General features: G+C 38.8%; 3 protein-coding genes across 3 annotated transcripts; 1 reads left to right on the top strand and 2 right to left on the bottom strand.

Annotated features, from left to right (window-relative positions):
* Positions 1 to 60: 60 nt before the first annotated feature.
* Positions 61 to 6,192, bottom strand: LOC145482219 (small ribosomal subunit protein mS22-like). The gene is made up of 7 exons (XM_081460840.1): positions 5,926 to 6,192; positions 4,882 to 5,046; positions 3,811 to 3,954; positions 2,715 to 2,798; positions 1,891 to 2,036; positions 1,257 to 1,365; positions 61 to 875 (listed from the first exon to the last, which is right to left on the bottom strand). Exons 1-7 carry the CDS (start codon positions 6,166 to 6,168, stop codon positions 780 to 782), a joined length of 987 nt encoding a protein of 328 aa, XP_081316966.1. The 5' UTR covers positions 6,169 to 6,192; the 3' UTR covers positions 61 to 779.
* A 276-nt stretch (positions 6,193 to 6,468) lies between these two features.
* On the top strand, positions 6,469 to 10,849 carry LOC145482212 (xyloside xylosyltransferase 1-like). The gene is made up of 2 exons (XM_081460833.1): positions 6,469 to 7,405; positions 8,189 to 10,849. Exons 1-2 carry the CDS (start codon positions 6,473 to 6,475, stop codon positions 8,801 to 8,803), a joined length of 1,548 nt encoding a protein of 515 aa, XP_081316959.1. The 5' UTR covers positions 6,469 to 6,472; the 3' UTR covers positions 8,804 to 10,849.
* Positions 10,850 to 12,683: 1,834 nt separating this feature from the next.
* Positions 12,684 to 17,243, bottom strand: LOC145482209 (uncharacterized). Its single transcript, XM_081460830.1, has one exon. It carries the CDS (start codon positions 15,946 to 15,948, stop codon positions 15,136 to 15,138), a length of 813 nt encoding a protein of 270 aa, XP_081316956.1. The 5' UTR covers positions 15,949 to 17,243; the 3' UTR covers positions 12,684 to 15,135.
* Between the last annotated feature and the right edge of the window lie 232 nt (positions 17,244 to 17,475).

Here is a 17,475-nt window from a genome sequence, read left to right as displayed (position 1 = left end):
GGAAGTGAAAGAAAGTAAATATGCAAAGACTCTCGCCAAGATTCTGGTCACAGCAATTTTTCTTATGCAAGATATGCAGAGAAATTTTTTACCCAAATTTATTGAGATTTGTATGGGCACCAACATGGCGGCCAGAAACCAACAGAAACATCTGTCACTGAGTTTTGCTACAAAAGCGTGAATTTATCCCTCAAGGAACTTTAAAACATTAAAATAATACTTTTTCAAAGACATGAACTGTTCAGGTAGCCAAATTCCCTGAAATAAGTCACTTTTTTAACCATAATGACACTGTCATGTAAATGCCGCGTCACGCAAAAGCTTTGAAATCCAAGCATAGTGTCTCACAAAACCAAGAACCCATTCAGAGCGAAAATTTTTATGAATATTAGTTTTCAGCTGCTCTTATACATCATTAAAGTAAAATCTCAGGAAGATCAATTGTTTTGTAGTTTGAATTTTAGTGATGTCATGTGAAAACCAGCTATTTGTAGGCTTCAAGCAGGTCATTTAGAATTCACTCAGATTTTCCCTTTAATTCAGCGAACTTTCAAATTCTTTGTAAAAATATATCAGAGAAACCAACCACATCTTCCCATGGTCTTTCCTCTTTGTAGACCATATAAATGATGTCAGATAAATATTGAGAACTTTGTGGTATACTCACTTTTGAGCATTCTATGGTCTATTAAGCAGGCTCTGCAACAAATTAAATTAATAAAACACCAGATATTGGATTCATGGTTATTTTGTAAATGTTGCCTTTAATTTACAGACTTTCATGACTTTTCTACATCTTTCTCCCTATTTGCTTGTAGCATGTAATCTTCTAATTTTTCCAATAATCCTGGTGAACCATGTCTTCTGATGTAGGCCTACAAGAGTTGATAACAACAAATTAGGATATCGCTCATTTAGGTGCTGCTGCTGAATACAGCTTACAATTCAGCTGAACTCCAACTACAGGCACACCTTACAAAAATTTGCATCATCTAGCTACTACGTAACAAGACCCAACAAAACTACCTGCTTTGTTGGCTAACAAATTCTGTAAGTCTCCAAACAACGTACCATGATTGTAACAAGATAAGAAAAATGCAAGATGGGGGTGAGGAACCACATAAAAATACATGCATAATCTCCTGTTTTGTTTTGTTTTTGGCTCAAGATAATCAAAATCTTTATAATATGGAGCTTAACTGAGGTATCATGAAAAGATGCAATATAGCCAAATCTACTGTACTAACAATGCTTACCCGAACCATAAAAAAGCCTTTCAAGTTATTACGGTGAGCCTGTTCCGCTATCGTGCTTTTTGGATGACAGAGGTGATGCAGTCTCACCACTTGGATACAATCATCCCACCTGCCAGTAAAATAAGTAACATTAAGTGTGATGGATATGAAATTTCCCCTGGAAGGTCATAGAACATTCCGAGGAGGTCAGCCATCTCAAAAGCCAAACATTTTAAAGCTAAACTTGAATTTCCAGAGGGGTAAGAAGGGGTGGGGGTCAAACCAAACAGCCTTTTATGGGGAGGGTATGGATATTTTCTGGCAAAACACAACTTCAATTTGTTATAATTTGATTTGATCTAATTTGAGCCTCTGTATGGATGTTCCGTTGTTCTTTCTTCACCAAGTTGCCAAAGTGCAAACAGTATGTTATCGTCCTGACCAATAAAGGTGTTTCATTTGCAAGATATAACTTTGACATCACTAGCCTGAAATGAAAGTCATCTGTCACCCTCAGCATTACCTGGGGGGGGGGGGGGGGGAGGGGGGGAATGCTAAGGGCTATGGCAGCACTACTTAATCACTTAATTGAAACAACTTAGTATTAAAAGACACAAGTCATGTTAGTCCAAACAAGCAAGTTTCAATTTCTTACAATTCTCTCTCCATCATGTCATCCAGTATTTCTACAATCCTTTGACTTTTTGCGAGATAATAAACTAGTCCTCCAAAATGGCATGTTGATCTCAAAACATCAAATTTCTTATCCCTGAAGATGTCTTCATATGTCTGGTGGTGAACCTAGTATATTAAAACAACAGTTGTAAAACACTTCACAGAGTTTTTAAACTGATGGTTTCTTTCTCACTTGTCTGAATTTTCTGTGACCTCTGTCAACCTCCATCAGAGAGAACCAAAGAAAAGTTGACTGAGACCACAGAAAGTTAAGCAAGAGATGCAGGGCGAATACTCAAACCAAGGTCACCCGACACAATTTTCCACAAATTTAACGAATTAACATTGTGGAGGTTAACAATAGTTTTTCAAGACATTATCTAGTATGTAATCAAGCTGTACATTACAAAGGCAACAGATTTGTGTTCATTTTGGGTGATTTGTTGGGAAACTATTGTTAACTTCCACCATTTTCATTTGTTAAATTTGTAGAAAATTTTGTCAGGTGGCCTTGGTTAGAGTAGTCATACTGTAACCCTTAGGTGAGATTAATAGATCACTTAAGTGAAGACCAACAACCTACAATTTCAAAATTTTCCAGGGTACATGCTCCTGGAATCCCCTAGCTCGGCCTTTCAGGCCTCACTTTACATCACCTGTTATTGCTTTATTGGCTGCCTGTGAAAAATTATACTGAGAACCCTGTTTTTTGACCCATGGTCCGAAATTGAGACATATAATGACTGAAATGTACTGAGAGCTCTTTGTGATAACATTCCTGCTAAGATTATAACCTCCACTCACCCTTATGTAATCTGCTGAGTCAGGCTCAAACTGTACACAGGCCAGGTCAAGAACGTCTTCATGCCGGTTCTGTTGAAATACAGTCTGCAAGAAGAGAATAAAACAATCAATGTTTGCAATTAATAATTATGTAAATAGCCAGAACCCTGTTTGAACTCCATACAAACTCTATAAATTATTTACTCATTCTCCTCAGTGGACATTCTTGTAAGCGGCTGTGGACACTTGGAGGGCTTATAAGCTAGACTTTTTCTTTGTTTTTAAACTCCTGTAAACAGGCACTGTAAAGGAATTGGGTCTCACTTTGAAAAATAATTGTAAACATTTGTAAACTTTATCACTACTTTTTGTTGCAGTGAGACTGTTAAGGCTAATGTTACCGCTGGCTGTAATATTATGATTTGTTCTTTAATCATTAAGGGCCTGTCCCAGTACCACACTATGCAGTACTGTGTACATGCAGTTATTGCCATTATCGCAGCATTGTACAAGGTAATAATTAAACAAATAATAATTTGGTAGTATTTTTGCATTACCAATGTTTATTGTAAGTTGCACCAGCTCCCCTAGGCAACCATCTTTCCCTTACAACTCTAGTGGCCACTTACAAGAACTATTCTCATCAGTGGCTTTTTCACGAGTGTCTAATTTCCAGTATATTTCACTTGCTTTTTAATTTCTATTTGCTTGGTTCAAAATATGTGAATTCTTGTTTTGGTTTTACAGCCCGCCTAGTCCCAGGCTTCCAGCTTGGGTTGTTTCTGACCCAACTGGATGTGAAATTCCACCTCTCCAGACAGCTAAAACGTCATGAAAAAGGATATCCTTTTTCTTTTGCGATTTACATTTCACTTTCCCGTTTAGATTTAAACAAGCAAATAAAAGCATATCACATAATTAAGATCCATATAACTCTTCCTGTTAATGGCAAGTCATAAATCAGTAACAAATTGAATAAACTTACATGAGGATGCATGTAAAAGATTTTGCCTCCTCTGGTATTTACCTACATGTACCCAACATTAACTAGCAACCAGTGCAAACACTACAAAGTTTCTTACAACTGTAACATAAACAGGACAAAACTTCACACTACCTCAAGTACTTCATCCTTGAGAAGTTCTGGCATTTCATACTTTCTCCCGGGCTTGGGAAAGTATATAAAATTCATTCTATCTCTTTCTTCCCACGTTGCTTTACGTAACCTTCCACTTGGTTCTCTTATTGTTATAGATCTTGTCTGGAAATAAAATAATATTCTAGATAACTTACTTTAGATGTTATGTACTACATTGTATGTGGGTTGTTTTGTATTGCTAATGAAGGGTGGCAAATGGCCCTTTAAAACCCTTTTTTAAAAGAAAAAAAAAAAAAAAACTTTTGCAAGGCTAAGAAAGTCTCCAAATCCTGATTTGTTTGTTTGCATCTGAACGTCTGAATGGCTAGAGTCTAAATGTGCTAGCTAGTCTCACCTGAAGTCTCGCAAAGTCTTGCTTTTATCATTCACCACCCCATAATGTGGGAAAGGAAAGGGTGAAAATCAGGTTCTCAGATACTTCCTGCTGACTGAAGTATTTCCAATTTAGACTGACAGTGTTATTATTAGTACTCTCAAAGGTAACTAGTGCTTGCATTTATAGTTCAAGAAGAAAATTAAATTGATGGGAATCCCTCTATTCACATTAATTTGAGAAAGCTTCATGAATATGAGCAGTGGTTTGCAGGCAATTTCAAGCAACTCCTCTGATCTGACAGCAGAACACTTAACTGTGTGTTTCCACATTTTCTTTATAGTGTTGACATGCATCTGTCGACTCCAACAGTGTCCACAGAACATAGAAATATAGAAATGCAAGTAGCAGCCCCACAAATACTCCTCAAAGTGATCACTGTACCACTCTACATAGTGGAGTTTCAGAAAATATCCATATCTCCCCCATGGAAGGGATTTTTTCTAAGACCCCCCCCCCCCCCCACCACCCCTCTGGAAATTCCAATTAAACTCCATATATTTCTTTTGATTTTTTGGTCTCAAAGAAACATCCCCCTTCCCCCTTTCCACACTCCCAGGAAATCCCATACCCTTCTGTGGGGGAGGGGGGAGTATGGATATTTTCTGGAACTGCACATTTAAAAACAAAAAATTATACAAAAACTTGTTTCTTACTCTGTCATCTACACTTGTGCTGATATCTGTAAAGACAAAATTTGATTCCGAAAAATGTGCTAGCTCATCATTCTCTTCAATAACTTCATTTATCTCCTGTCTCTCATCCATTACTGGTGGCATTTCAAGTACATTGGCAGCTTTCTCCTTGATTTCATGTTGTGCCTAAGACATTGCAAACATTCCCTTTTAATATGAGTTTAAAATATAAAGCTTAATACTACTATGCCTTTCAATAACATGCAAACTCTCAGACTCTTTCAATGACATACCATAGTTGACGGTCACAAACTTAAACTAGTAACATTCAAAAAAATTAAGTAAAAAGCTAACATTATGAAGAAAATGGAACACTTTTCAGGACCGGCTCAAAAGCTGCCATGACAGCATGACAACCACTGACCAATCCTCTGAAGTGCAAAACCTAACTAAAAATAGTATAATTTTTTGGCTACCATCAATCACAACCCACAATTGACGTGACCTTTTGACCCCCCTGAAGTAAACTTTTGTTGCGTGGGAGGTCTGCTACAGTGATTGATGGCAATAAAACATGAAACTCTTGATTGGGCACAGTTTATTTGTTATTTAAAGGTACAGTACATTTAGTACACTTAAAGACTAAACAATATTAGAAAATAGCCCAAAGAAAATATGCACAGTTTAAAATTGTGTTTCTATCTAACAACTAGACTACAGGCCTAAGTTCTCCATGAGCGAATAGTCAACAAAAAAGACTCATAGAAAACTTGTTGTGTTTCTCGGCGAATAGAAAACAATGTAAGAACCAATCATATTAACAGATCTCCACTGGAACATAGCTTGGTAGTTGCTAATGCTCGATAGAAACACGCTACATGTATTCTATTTCTTAAAGAATAATTTATAGCATAGGACCCACATGAAGATGTGGCTTTTTCTCTAAATATTGTAATTTAATTATTTATTATCTGTTTAATATAATATTTATTCTAATAACTTGCAGGAAAATCTTTCGAAAATCTGAGAGTTCCTAATGATGACCAAAAAAAATAAATATCTTACCTCCAAATACTCTTCATCTGTCATTAGTTTGTATGATGGGACATCAAGATTTTGCCTCCGTGCAGCGAATATTTTGTCCAAGTTACGACCCGTGATTTTCTTTAATATCGCCTGAACTTTGTAATTATCAAAAGGGGGGATGTTATCATTACTTTCTGGAGATTCATGGCTGCAAAACGTCCGTAAAAGTAGCGATCTAACTGGAAATTTGAAAACCCTTAGGCATCTGCACGTGGCGGCCATTTTGGTTTTTATAAATAGCTGCTGACCGCTCTTGATCGACCGTTGTTGTGGTATTTTCTAGTAGGGGAGGGAGAATTACTCGCGAACTAAACGAAAGAATTTAAAACGTTTGAGAACACTCTTGAGGAAGCAAATTTACATTTAAATAACAAAAATAGCAGTTGGTTGAAGGATTAATTTTTTACCGCATACTTGCTATCAACGCTTCTCACATAAGCATCTCTGTGAGAAACCCACTACCGACCCCCTGGCCCTAATTACCTGTACCCAGGCAGGGATTAAAACCGCTAATACGAAGTCCAAAATGGCGGCCGCTTCAAGTTTGGTTCGATATTGCATGAGACATCCAGCTCGTATTCTCGTTATAGGACTTCTTTTAGTTCTGGTGATCGCCAGTAGATTTCTCTACTCTTCAGTTCCAGAAGATCAACCTATCCAGGAACTAAATCTTATGGCGGGAAATTTAGCACAACAACACCGTCTCAAAAATATCGACAGAAAACAGAACAGTCTTCAGAGTGAAGACAAACTTGATACAGATAGCCTGCGTATTTTGCCTGTGAAAAATGGCGAAAAAAGTGCCTCGACATTAAATGATTCAAACGATAGTCAACTCAAAGGGAAAGAAACTGATTCATCACAGACGTCGTTGCCGAAATCCAAGGAAATTAAAATAAGATTGCAAGAAGCTGATGATGAAAAAGCTGAAAACGACTTGACACTTCGCAAAATTCCGAATGATGGCATTCTGCACAAGAATTCAGGACAGCTATCACCGTTTGAGTTCGAAGCAAATGTTGAAGAAGTCACCAAGAAGAAAGTAGACGTGGGAGAAAAAGCTTTACCAAGTGACCTCAACAAGTCTGGCAAAAATACCAAACAAAATAGTCAAGGAGCCAATGAGAACCTTGCTGTAAATAAAGGTAAAGAAAAGAAGAATAGAAAAAAAGATTTTAAGTCTGGTTTATCACAACAAGAAAACAATGTCTTGATGACACTTGCTAAAGTTGGACAGACAAGTCCTCTAGCCAAAAGATTCAAACGCTGTGTTATGTCAATATGCAAGCATGCAAGCATAAAGCTGTCGTTTCACATCATAGCAGATACACTTGGAAAACGCACTTGTGAGGATACATTCAATGAAGCTGGCAAAGTGTGTAAGAATGGTTTGAATGTGACATATTATGATGTTGACAAGGTCTCCAAAAAGGTGGAGCCAATCACAAAAGAAATTCAGGTGTGTGATTGATACTGACCAGGTTTCCATGGCAATCGTGTTGGAGGTGCCAAATGGCATCCGGTCACTTCACTCCACGGATAGATTGCTCCAAGTCAGTTCACTCCAATGCGTATATAGATTATTTCTTGTTCTTTCATCCTCTGCCAAGCCCAACTTGGTTAGCTGAGGTAGTGAATGTGGCCTGTGTGGAGCAATCTAACTTTTAATTGGAGCAAACTGACTTGAAGCGATCTAACCAAGGAGCAAAATGACCGTAATTCTTCCAGACAAATGAACCTCCAATAATAACTTTGGGAGTAAAATCTGTGAGAGGGGTAAACTACTCATTGTAAATGGACCTGTTGAACCTCCCCATAATGGCCGCCTTGAGGAGAGAGGGGAAAGTAATTGTTGTAGAGAGAGAACCATTACTGGAGGTTCCACTCTTTACTTCAAACACATTGTACTTTCATTTCCATGTACACCAAGTACTTATGTTTTCCCCAGAGGTTCTGTTTATCACTTCATGCAGAATGAGTAAATTCTCAAGTAAACCTGAAAGTTTCGGCACACACACACAAAAAGAAAAACAGAAAGCAGGGGCACTATTCACAGAATAATAAAAAATGATAAAACAATTATTCCTCTATCACAACCAACATGAACTTCCCATTATATGTTCATGTTTAACTTGAAAAGTCCAATGCAACCATTATTTCTCCAATAAAGGTAAGTAAGTTTGAGAAAGTCAGTTTCTAAATGTTGATACTTGTATTAAGTAGCACACTATTTTCTTTCCAGGATTTGTTCAGTAGCAGCAGTCATTCATATTACAACCAACCCTTATTCTTTTTATCCACTGCAATACATCATGTCTTACCCCAAAGCATGACGCGTGTCATCTCACTGGATTCAGACCTGCTTTTCAAGACAGACATAAAGCAACTGTTTGCAATTTTTGAGAACTTTAAAGCCACCACTATTTTTGGGTTAGCAAGGGAGCAGCAGCCAGTCTACAGACATATTTTGCACATGTACCGCGACAGAAATCCCGGCACCAAAGTTGGTGAACCACCTCCAGATGGACTCACAGGTTTTAACAGTGGTGTTATCTTAATAAACCTACGCAACATGCGTGAATCAAGGATTTATAACCTTCTTTTACACAACAATGCGGTAAAGGAGATTGCAGACAAGTACACCTTTCAGGGACATCTTGGGGACCAAGATTTTTACACATTGCTCAGCTTGGAATACTCTGCTCTTTTCTACATTCTCCCCTGTTCATGGAATCGCCAGCTTTGTACATGGTGGAAAGACCATGGTTATGCACAAGTTTTTCATTCTTACTACAACTGTTCTGAGCCTATTCATGTTTACCATGGAAACTGTCAAACAAAAATGCCCAATGAGTAAGTAATTCAGATCAGAGGAACATAAGAATCTGATTTTCTTGCTAGACGCAAAGATTACAGTCTGTCCAGGTGAGGACATTTTTTCTGCGTGGCATGACTTTTTCGTATTACACGATGTTCACTCACAACGTGTTTATCTTCAAAAGGAAAGCTTATCGTGTCGATTGCGTCTAAAACAACTGGTCCAAATTTCTCCTGATCATATTTTATCTTCAGCTGATAAACAGCAGCCATGCTGACAGTTCTATGGCTGACAAAAAGCGCAATAAGCTTTCCTCCTGAAGATAAACATGTTGTGAATGAACATAATAATCATAATAGTACGAAAAAGTCATGATGCCACACAGAAAAAATGTTCTCACGTGGTGCATTTCAATGTACTACATGACTGGTTTGAAACAAACTCGCAGCATCGAAAACATCACTCTGAAGGTGGCAAAAAAATTGTGGGTGTCGTGGTCTACTGGGAAGAGTAGTAGTTCTAATTTGATGATGATGATGATGGTAACAATGTTTTCATAACACCAAGTATTTAGTCCCAGGTATCATTTTTCTCTCTGGTCATTGAAGATGTCTGCCCAGCTGTCAATCAGATGTAATAATCTACTGTAAATTGAAGCATGTGGGTGGCTATGTCAAGAGGGCTGCCCAAGAGTGCAGCACATGAAGTCTTGCTAAAGTTGAAACCCGACATCTTAAATCTTGAGGCCTGGTAGTGACTAATGATTGTGCAACTCCCTTTGAAATATGCGAACTTGCCCATGTTAATAAACATATTACCAGTAGTGTCTAACCCAAGCTTTTAGCCAAAATTGGAAAAGTAGGTGTCCAAAATGTGCCAATGGTCTACTCAAATGCATAATTTATAAAGTGACATGTGAAAAGATAAGACAATTTTCTTTCAAAAGTGGGCGTCCACAGGATGCCTGGACACCCATCTGGTAAAAAGCCTGATCCATCCCATACGTTCTTTTGGTTGCTTGTGAATATGTGATGAGCAAAGAGAATATCAGTGTAGGAGGCTGCAAAACTATCAAGCTCATTCTAAGGGTATCTCTTCCTCTCTCCCCCAAGCACAAAAGGGACAGTGACGAAAGATTCATTGGAAAGGATCTCTCCTGATGATTTTGTTTTGTCAGCAAGACACATGACTTGCCCTGACCAGGGTGTGTGTGTCCCACTATTGGCTGCAGAAAGAAGAGATGCCCGAAGAAAGAGGAAGCTATAGGAGCAGGTGGATTGGTTGTCACTTGCATAGCATTTCTTTTTCTCAGTAGAGTGGTTTTCAATTGAGTGTCGTAAAAACAAAACCAGAGTAATTACCCTACCCAATCACAAAGGACACAGACAATACAGTAAGCAAATCAAAACTCGAAGTAATTAAGGTAGCTGACGCAAAGCGCAGGAAAATGCATTCAAACGCATCACAATTGGTTTTGGTTGTACTTCTGATTGGATAAAAAAATGGCGCAAGTTTTTTAAGCCAATCGTGCGGCGTAGAAAGTGCAAAACCATTTACGTTTCAACACTCAAATGAAAACCGCTCTATTATAAAAGCTATTAAATTGACGAAGAAAGCTTCAGTTCTTAAAGTAGGCAGAGCCAAAAGGAACAGCAATGCAGGTAGTTCCTCTGTGTACTGCAATCCCCCTCCCCCTCCCCCTCCTCTGCCCCTCCCCTTCCCCCTTAGTCTGGGGTGTTCTACCACAGCCATACCCTGGCCATGCAATAAACATTTTGATACACACATTTTGGAATGATTGTTTAATTTTATTTGAAGGTTTCCAGGTATATTATAGTAATGCTTGTAAAATAGTATAAGAATTCCTGTATAATAATGATAAGATGAAGGACAAACAAGGTGTTATATAGTATTGATAAAGATATGATAGTATTATTTTATCACTTGTGTGTTTACACATTTTGTTATATTTGATGCAGCGTTTGTAGACTTTAGCCGAGTTGTAAAAAATCCTGTTATTCCAACAAATTATCATGTCTGAACAGATTCCTCTCACAAAGAAATAAAGCAAATCAGAGAAATGTACTTAGGAAGAGTTTTTGTGTTGATATTTTCTGTGTGGTCAGTTTTCTCAAAATACCTGATCTGGTAGAGGTTGCCGGGAATGAAATTGAATCATCCCTTCTTTATGTGTTTATACAATGATTATTTGTGTCTTAAATGACTAGTTGGCCGATTTTCTTTGTTTTCTTTTACTGACATGATTGCTACAATATTTGTCAAATTAGCCTTTTTTGCCGGTTAACGCCTCTCATTTACAATACAGTAAAATTCAACGTGGATGCGAGGTAATTTCTTCCTTAAAATACAATTTGCGTGAGAGAGGGTAGCTTGGAACAAGCCGTCATCTTCTCAGGACGATTGCAGTGGAACCCCGCCATATGGTTACCTCAGTTTGATTTTCACTGGATCGTATCACTCTACGCTTCTGATTAGGAAGCTTGAGCAAACCACGACGACGAAGGCAACGAGAACGCCACCAAACAAAAGGTTTAATGAGAACAATGGCTGTGCACATTTCTTTGCTGTCCTCTGCAAAACAACTGAACGTGAAATGACTAAGTTTTGCGTAGTCTAAGGAACGCGAACGACAACGGCTAATTTTTCGTATTTCGAATACTGATTTTCATTTGGAATCGAACGCTGTCATTGCATATTTAGCCTGAGCACGTTTTAAGAGCTATTGGCATACTGAACAGTTGAACATTATCTAGACAGAATGCAAGTGAATATATATGAAAGATCATATATTTGAACTGCGGAGAAAGGTATGAAGACATGGTTGATCATCGTAGTTATATACACAACTATGTAACTGTGATGATCAATCATGTCTAGACAGTTGGGAATTTCTCTGGTAAAATATAAATTCGTATTTTACTAGGCGTCGTCCTCGGCGTCGCCGTCGTCGTTGCTTAAGCTCCCTATATTATGACTCCAACTACGAGGTGAATAATTGTTTTAGTATATACCACAAAAGCTGAATAACTAGCGGACCAAAGAGTAACTTTATTTGTGACAATATACCGACAAATGGTGAGACAAAAAAATTCGCGCGCCGTGCGATGCTCGGAGGTAAATAGTACTTGGCTAATCACCTCCGAGCTAGCCAATCAGCGTGCGCGAAAAGTACTATTCACTTGTGTGGTATATACTAATGTTAATTACCGTCGAAAATGATAGAAGACACGACCAAAATCACGGTTCACGACGAATTAAATACTTCTTTCTCATAATTCTTTTGGAAACTACGGTTCACGGCTACTAATGAAATCACGATTCACGAGGAAAAAACAAGCCATTTCACATTTCACGGGAAAAAATATTAGGCCATTCACCAGTCACGAAAATACCGCAAGTTTAGCACCCTCTTCATGTCTGGAGAACGTGAACCACGGTGGTTAATCATAGTTTCAAATCTTTATTTCATATTTATTGCTGGTCCCAGATTCAGTTTGTGATAGTTTTGGCAGTAATAAACAAAGTAAATGACTTGAGAGTACCGCGACATTCGTAAGGAAATATAACTTTCTTTCTTTTTCGACTCGGCGTAGTGCTTACTTTTGAAAAATCCCTAGTACTCAGTTTGAACCTGAACAATACGCTTCACTAGATTAAGATTCTAGTCGCTCGAGTATGTCTGCATTTATTACTATTTATCATTATATACTTGTACCTTTTGCAATTCATTACTTTTTTCTTTCTTTCCTTTTTAATATAAACTCTTGCGCTGCCCCGATTAGTTTCGGGGGCAAGCACTGCTTGTAATTATATGTAAGACAAGAACTCAAATGGAATAAAATTGAATTGAAAATTGAATTGAAATTGAAAACAATAGAGAACAAAAGGACAAAAGAACGAAGAAAACAGTGAAAACAATAGTTTGTGGGGCGATGTTCTATTGCGATGTGTCCTGTGTCTTCTACACCAACAAGGAGCCCAAAAAGTAATGGAAAATTAGAATTTGAAATTGCCCAGGAAGCATACTTGTACAAAAATTCATGCACACGAATACTACTGAAAAAGGGCCGAAAACGCTGATGAACAAACTTTATCTCACCACAACAATAGTGGACAGTTCAAGCCTCATTAGTGTGCATAAATGAATGGCCAGGAAAAATATTTGACCCAATTGACGATCACTGAGGTGTGAAACCGGAGAACAGTGTGGCGTGCCTTCAGTTGGGAGACACGAGGTGCGCAGTATTTGTACGACCATGTCTTCGCTAGACCAAGTGATGGCAAGATACACCGTACACGATGATCAAACCACTTCACACGGACATTAGGATTCAAACCGCAGGGATTATAACCACAGGATTTAACACAGCCCCATACGAAGTCAACAATGGCGATCGCTAGATGGTTGGTTCCGTTGGTCCTATTTGGCCTGAGACATGGAGCTTGTATTCTTTTTACAGCAATCCTTTTATTTGTGGTGATCGCCAATAGATTACTCGACTCAATTCCAGATCTCTCCCCCATTCTCCCTCGCCGTTTTTACACTCACTCCAGACCTTTCGTTCGAATATTGACCGTCGCCCGCATTCGCAAAAAATACGACTGTTTTGCAGTCTAGCGGAAATCGAGTCTACTGACATTTTGACTCCAGAAAAGTTTACCTGCTGGTCTAATCTCCCGTAGAGCAGTCTTTAGGTCTCTAAGATCAGTAGCTATCAGTTACTGCAATTGAAAATAGGTATCAGGCTACAAACGAGCATTTAAACAGCTGTTTATTTTGAGTAAGCAATCATACATTTGGCGGCTGGCGAGTACAGACAACGCACGCAACGAAATATCAAATAATAAATCAGCAATTAGAAAAATCTTTGAGAAAACTAGTAGAATACATAGTTGACGAAATACCTGGAGTAATTTCTTACCTTAATTTAGCTTATCTTGATAAAAATGGGCTGAAATCGCCACATCGCTTGCAAGCTTTACGTCGCGTGTGAAACTTCCCAAACTTCCAAGTCAAGTGGTAACCAAGAGGGGATGAAGGGAGCTGGTATCTGGGGGAGGACTCCCACATGACGAGGATGCTTGTCGTCCCGCTTTCATTTATTCGACTCTACTAGCGCGGTTGGTAATCGAGCCTATTCATTTTATTTTCATTTTTTCATATTTAAAAAGTGGTATCTTTCATGGGTCAAACAAAGCTCGAGTTAGCCCAGATTGGTCTCCTTCAAGGGTCTAATTCCAATTTTACGACGAGCATCTACTCACTTGGGAGTACCCCACGGGGGTATTCTGTCCCTGTCAGGTTATTTTTGGATATGGTTTACAGTCTTCCCTCTCTTAATGTTACCACACGCGTTTCGTAGCGTTTTATTCGTGGAGGGTGAAAATGCGCACAAGTGGCTTGGTTTGTCCACGTGAGTGAAGTTCCAAACCGTCCTGGGATTTGTGAAGCCTGGAGTGACATTAAATAACTTAAGAGGGATTGCCTTACGAATAAGCCTATGTGAGGATTGACTATTTTCCGCTTTGTCCTCTCTTGTCTAGATTTAATGTAGAGAGCAAGAAGATAAGAAAACACTACCTACCCCTCCCTCTTTAGATAAGTTTTCTTGATCACGTCACAAAGTACCTTGGGTAATATTATAAGGAACACGTGTCCGCCATGTTGGTTGTCTCAGTTCTCGCGAACTCCTTGACTGCACCCACACCGAATTACAGGGAGTCTCGGTGAATAACTGTATCGTTGGCTCACTCGGCAATTCTCCTTACCACTTGAGTGAACGGACAAACAGGGCTGTGACTTCATAACATCAAAATTCAAATATACGCCCGCGTTGTGAATTTGCATAAATTCGAGACTTGATTTGTAGTCTGTTGGATTTCTTTAGAAATATAGGTGCAGAAAAATCATTCGAAGATTAAATGCAATTTTAATTCATTTTGATAACTTATTTTATTGCAATTAATTTTACATCTTACATCCAAAAGATCTCAAGAGATCACACTTTACTCCATTTTATTCTATGTTTATTTTTCAAAGCCGGACAATCAAAAATTAAACAAGATACATTTTCCACGTTATTCATGCACACGGCTGTGTCATTAATGCGCCCAGCTGGTTGTCAGCTAGAAACTTGAACATTTTTGTGGATCAAGCACGAAAAAAATGGCAAAACATTTCAAAATTAAATCTCGCCAAAAATAGTATTTTCATGTATTTTTATATGCACCATAACGATTTCAAAGTATCTACATCACTGCAGTTTCGTTATGTTTAAAGTATGCTCCATACTCTCCATACTACATTGCATAAGTTGCCGTGATAACTCGTTCGAAGTCATGTCGAGTTGCTACTTTGTTAGCGACTCAAAGTTGAACAAAGACTCGTCGATGCGTCGAAGGACCTCAAAGAAGGATGATATTGTTGTGTTATAAATGTAGAGGTCGGTTAAGAATTCGAATTCTCCTGTCAAGTGTTCCTTAATTTTACCGTACACTCCAAAGGGAATAATAATTTTCCCATTCCTTCTAGCATGCAAAAGCTCCGCTTTACAGTAATCGCTCTCAAAGTACTCCTGATTCAGCCATGCTACGAAACAATCGCATTTCTCGACGGCCACCTTGAGCGCTCCTACCAAACCACCCATTGGCATGTCTTCTTCGTCTAACCACGTCTGATAGCCCAGAAACTTGAGACCATTACGAAAGGTTCTCATCAATGGCTTGTCCTTGGACTTGTGGCTCAGGAAGAAACCAAACTGGGGAAGGAATCTTGTGTACTTGATTTTTTTCACCACAAGGGGCAAAATATTGCTTTCCAGGTACTTACGGAGTTTCTCTTGGCTTCCTAGGCACTCATTTAGTCGACGAAGCTCCTGCCTGTTTACAAGCTCGTCCTCCATGTCGACCGAATCCATTTCTTCTTTGCATGTAATACCCAGGTAGTTGCACTTGACAACTTCCAGCGTCCAAACATCACTTCCGCTGTACTTGAAGTTGTTTAAACGTACTTCGATGTCTTTTTCGCGCTCGTAGTCGAAAGTAAATCTCAGCCACCAGAATCCTGTTTTCTGGTTTAGACCATAGTTCTCCTTGATTTCGATGTTGTAGTAATTCAGAGAAGACGTCACAGCGGGTCTTGTTTCTACCGCGGAAAAATCCATTTGCCAAATACTCTCGCGTCGCTACGCAGTTTCGTTGATTTAGTTCCGCACTTGACGATATAATAAAAATGACGAACGTTCCCCTAGGATAGGAACAGTCTGGGAAACTATTAAATCAGCAGTATTAACGAGAAGGCCGGCGTTGGTACGACGAAGACGGCTTTGGCGTGTTTTGCGATTTAGCAAAAAAATCAATCGTTCCAAAGCTCTTTCTAACGGGGGAGGGGAGAGGAGCTGGATTAAAATTGTGCCCTACAAATGGTCAGCTACTCACGTCATCTGCTTCGCCGCAAACCAAGCCCTAGATGAAAGGTTTCGTTGGCGACAATGTTGAGTTAATTTGGTAGTTTTTGGCGGGAGAATGGTAAATTTGTCGGATGCGAGATCAATTAAAACAAGAGAAGATCAGTTGATGACGGCAGAAACCGTAATAAAAGTAGCTAGTCTTCTCGCGTAGTGTGACCATGATTGTAATTTGATGTGATTCGTGGAAACTGCAACCACATATTCCGTAGACATTCAGAGAATACCGGAAATTTTGGCGACATTTCAGAGAAATCCAGCAAACGTTTTATGGAATTTTGTCGTGTAACCAGTCATTTTAATACAAAGAGTGAACTAGTTTCAATATATTGCTTTAAAATACTATTGTCATTTTTCAGAGGTATTGGCAGTACAGTTTTAATGACCTCGTTCTTTGAAATGTAAGATTTCGTTAATTTCTACAAATATTACACGCATGCAGGGATGGCGTAGCGGAGAGCGCTCGCCTCTCACCAATGTGGCACGGGTTCGATTCCCTAGCCTGCGTAGGTGGCGGGATTTCGCGTGCGAGTGTTTTTGTTTTGGCAGCGAAGTCGTAAAGTCGAGCGGCGAAGCCGCGAGGGGATTGGTGAATAGGATTTGTGAGCATGTCCACTGGACCGATGCCATACTTGCAGCAGGCACACTTATTTTATTACTCAGTACTGCATAGTATGGATGGCTTCAACTTGACAAGCGATCGATAAATTCTCGATTATCTTGGCAGTCTGCTGTCCAAACGTTTTTCCTTCTTCAACTAACTCTCCTCCTCATCCTAAATGTAATTATTTCACTGAGTCACCTTTATTCGTGACTAGCCGTCTTAGAAGCCCAGCAGCATCATAACCTCTAAATTTGAATTTTAACGTAGCACCGAAATATGAAACATTCTGATTGGTTAAAACAAAGTTGATTACTCATCAGAAATGTAAACTTGTTATTCATTTAACTTGTAAAACAGCTCAAAAATATCGAGCAATAACAACAAAGTTCCGCCCGCAAATTCGTCATCCCAACACGGCATTGGCGCTTATCAGTGCATTGAACTGAATCAGTAAGAGCAGTTCAATCCATATCTAAAGTTCAGCTTCCTGCAATTTATACAGAAAGGATCTGAGAGTAACTTTAAGTATGTCATTTTCCTAGAAAGTTACTCTTTAAACATATAGATATGTCATTTTCCTGGAAAGCGACTCTTTAAACATATAAAGAAGGTTTTCTTCC

Source organism: Orbicella franksi, chromosome 3, assembly GCF_964199315.1.
Source record: "Orbicella franksi chromosome 3, jaOrbFran1.1, whole genome shotgun sequence".
NCBI lineage: Eukaryota > Metazoa > Cnidaria > Anthozoa > Scleractinia > Merulinidae > Orbicella > Orbicella franksi.
Note: the sequence above shows the minus strand (reverse complement) of the source record. Positions and strands in the feature narration are given on the sequence as shown.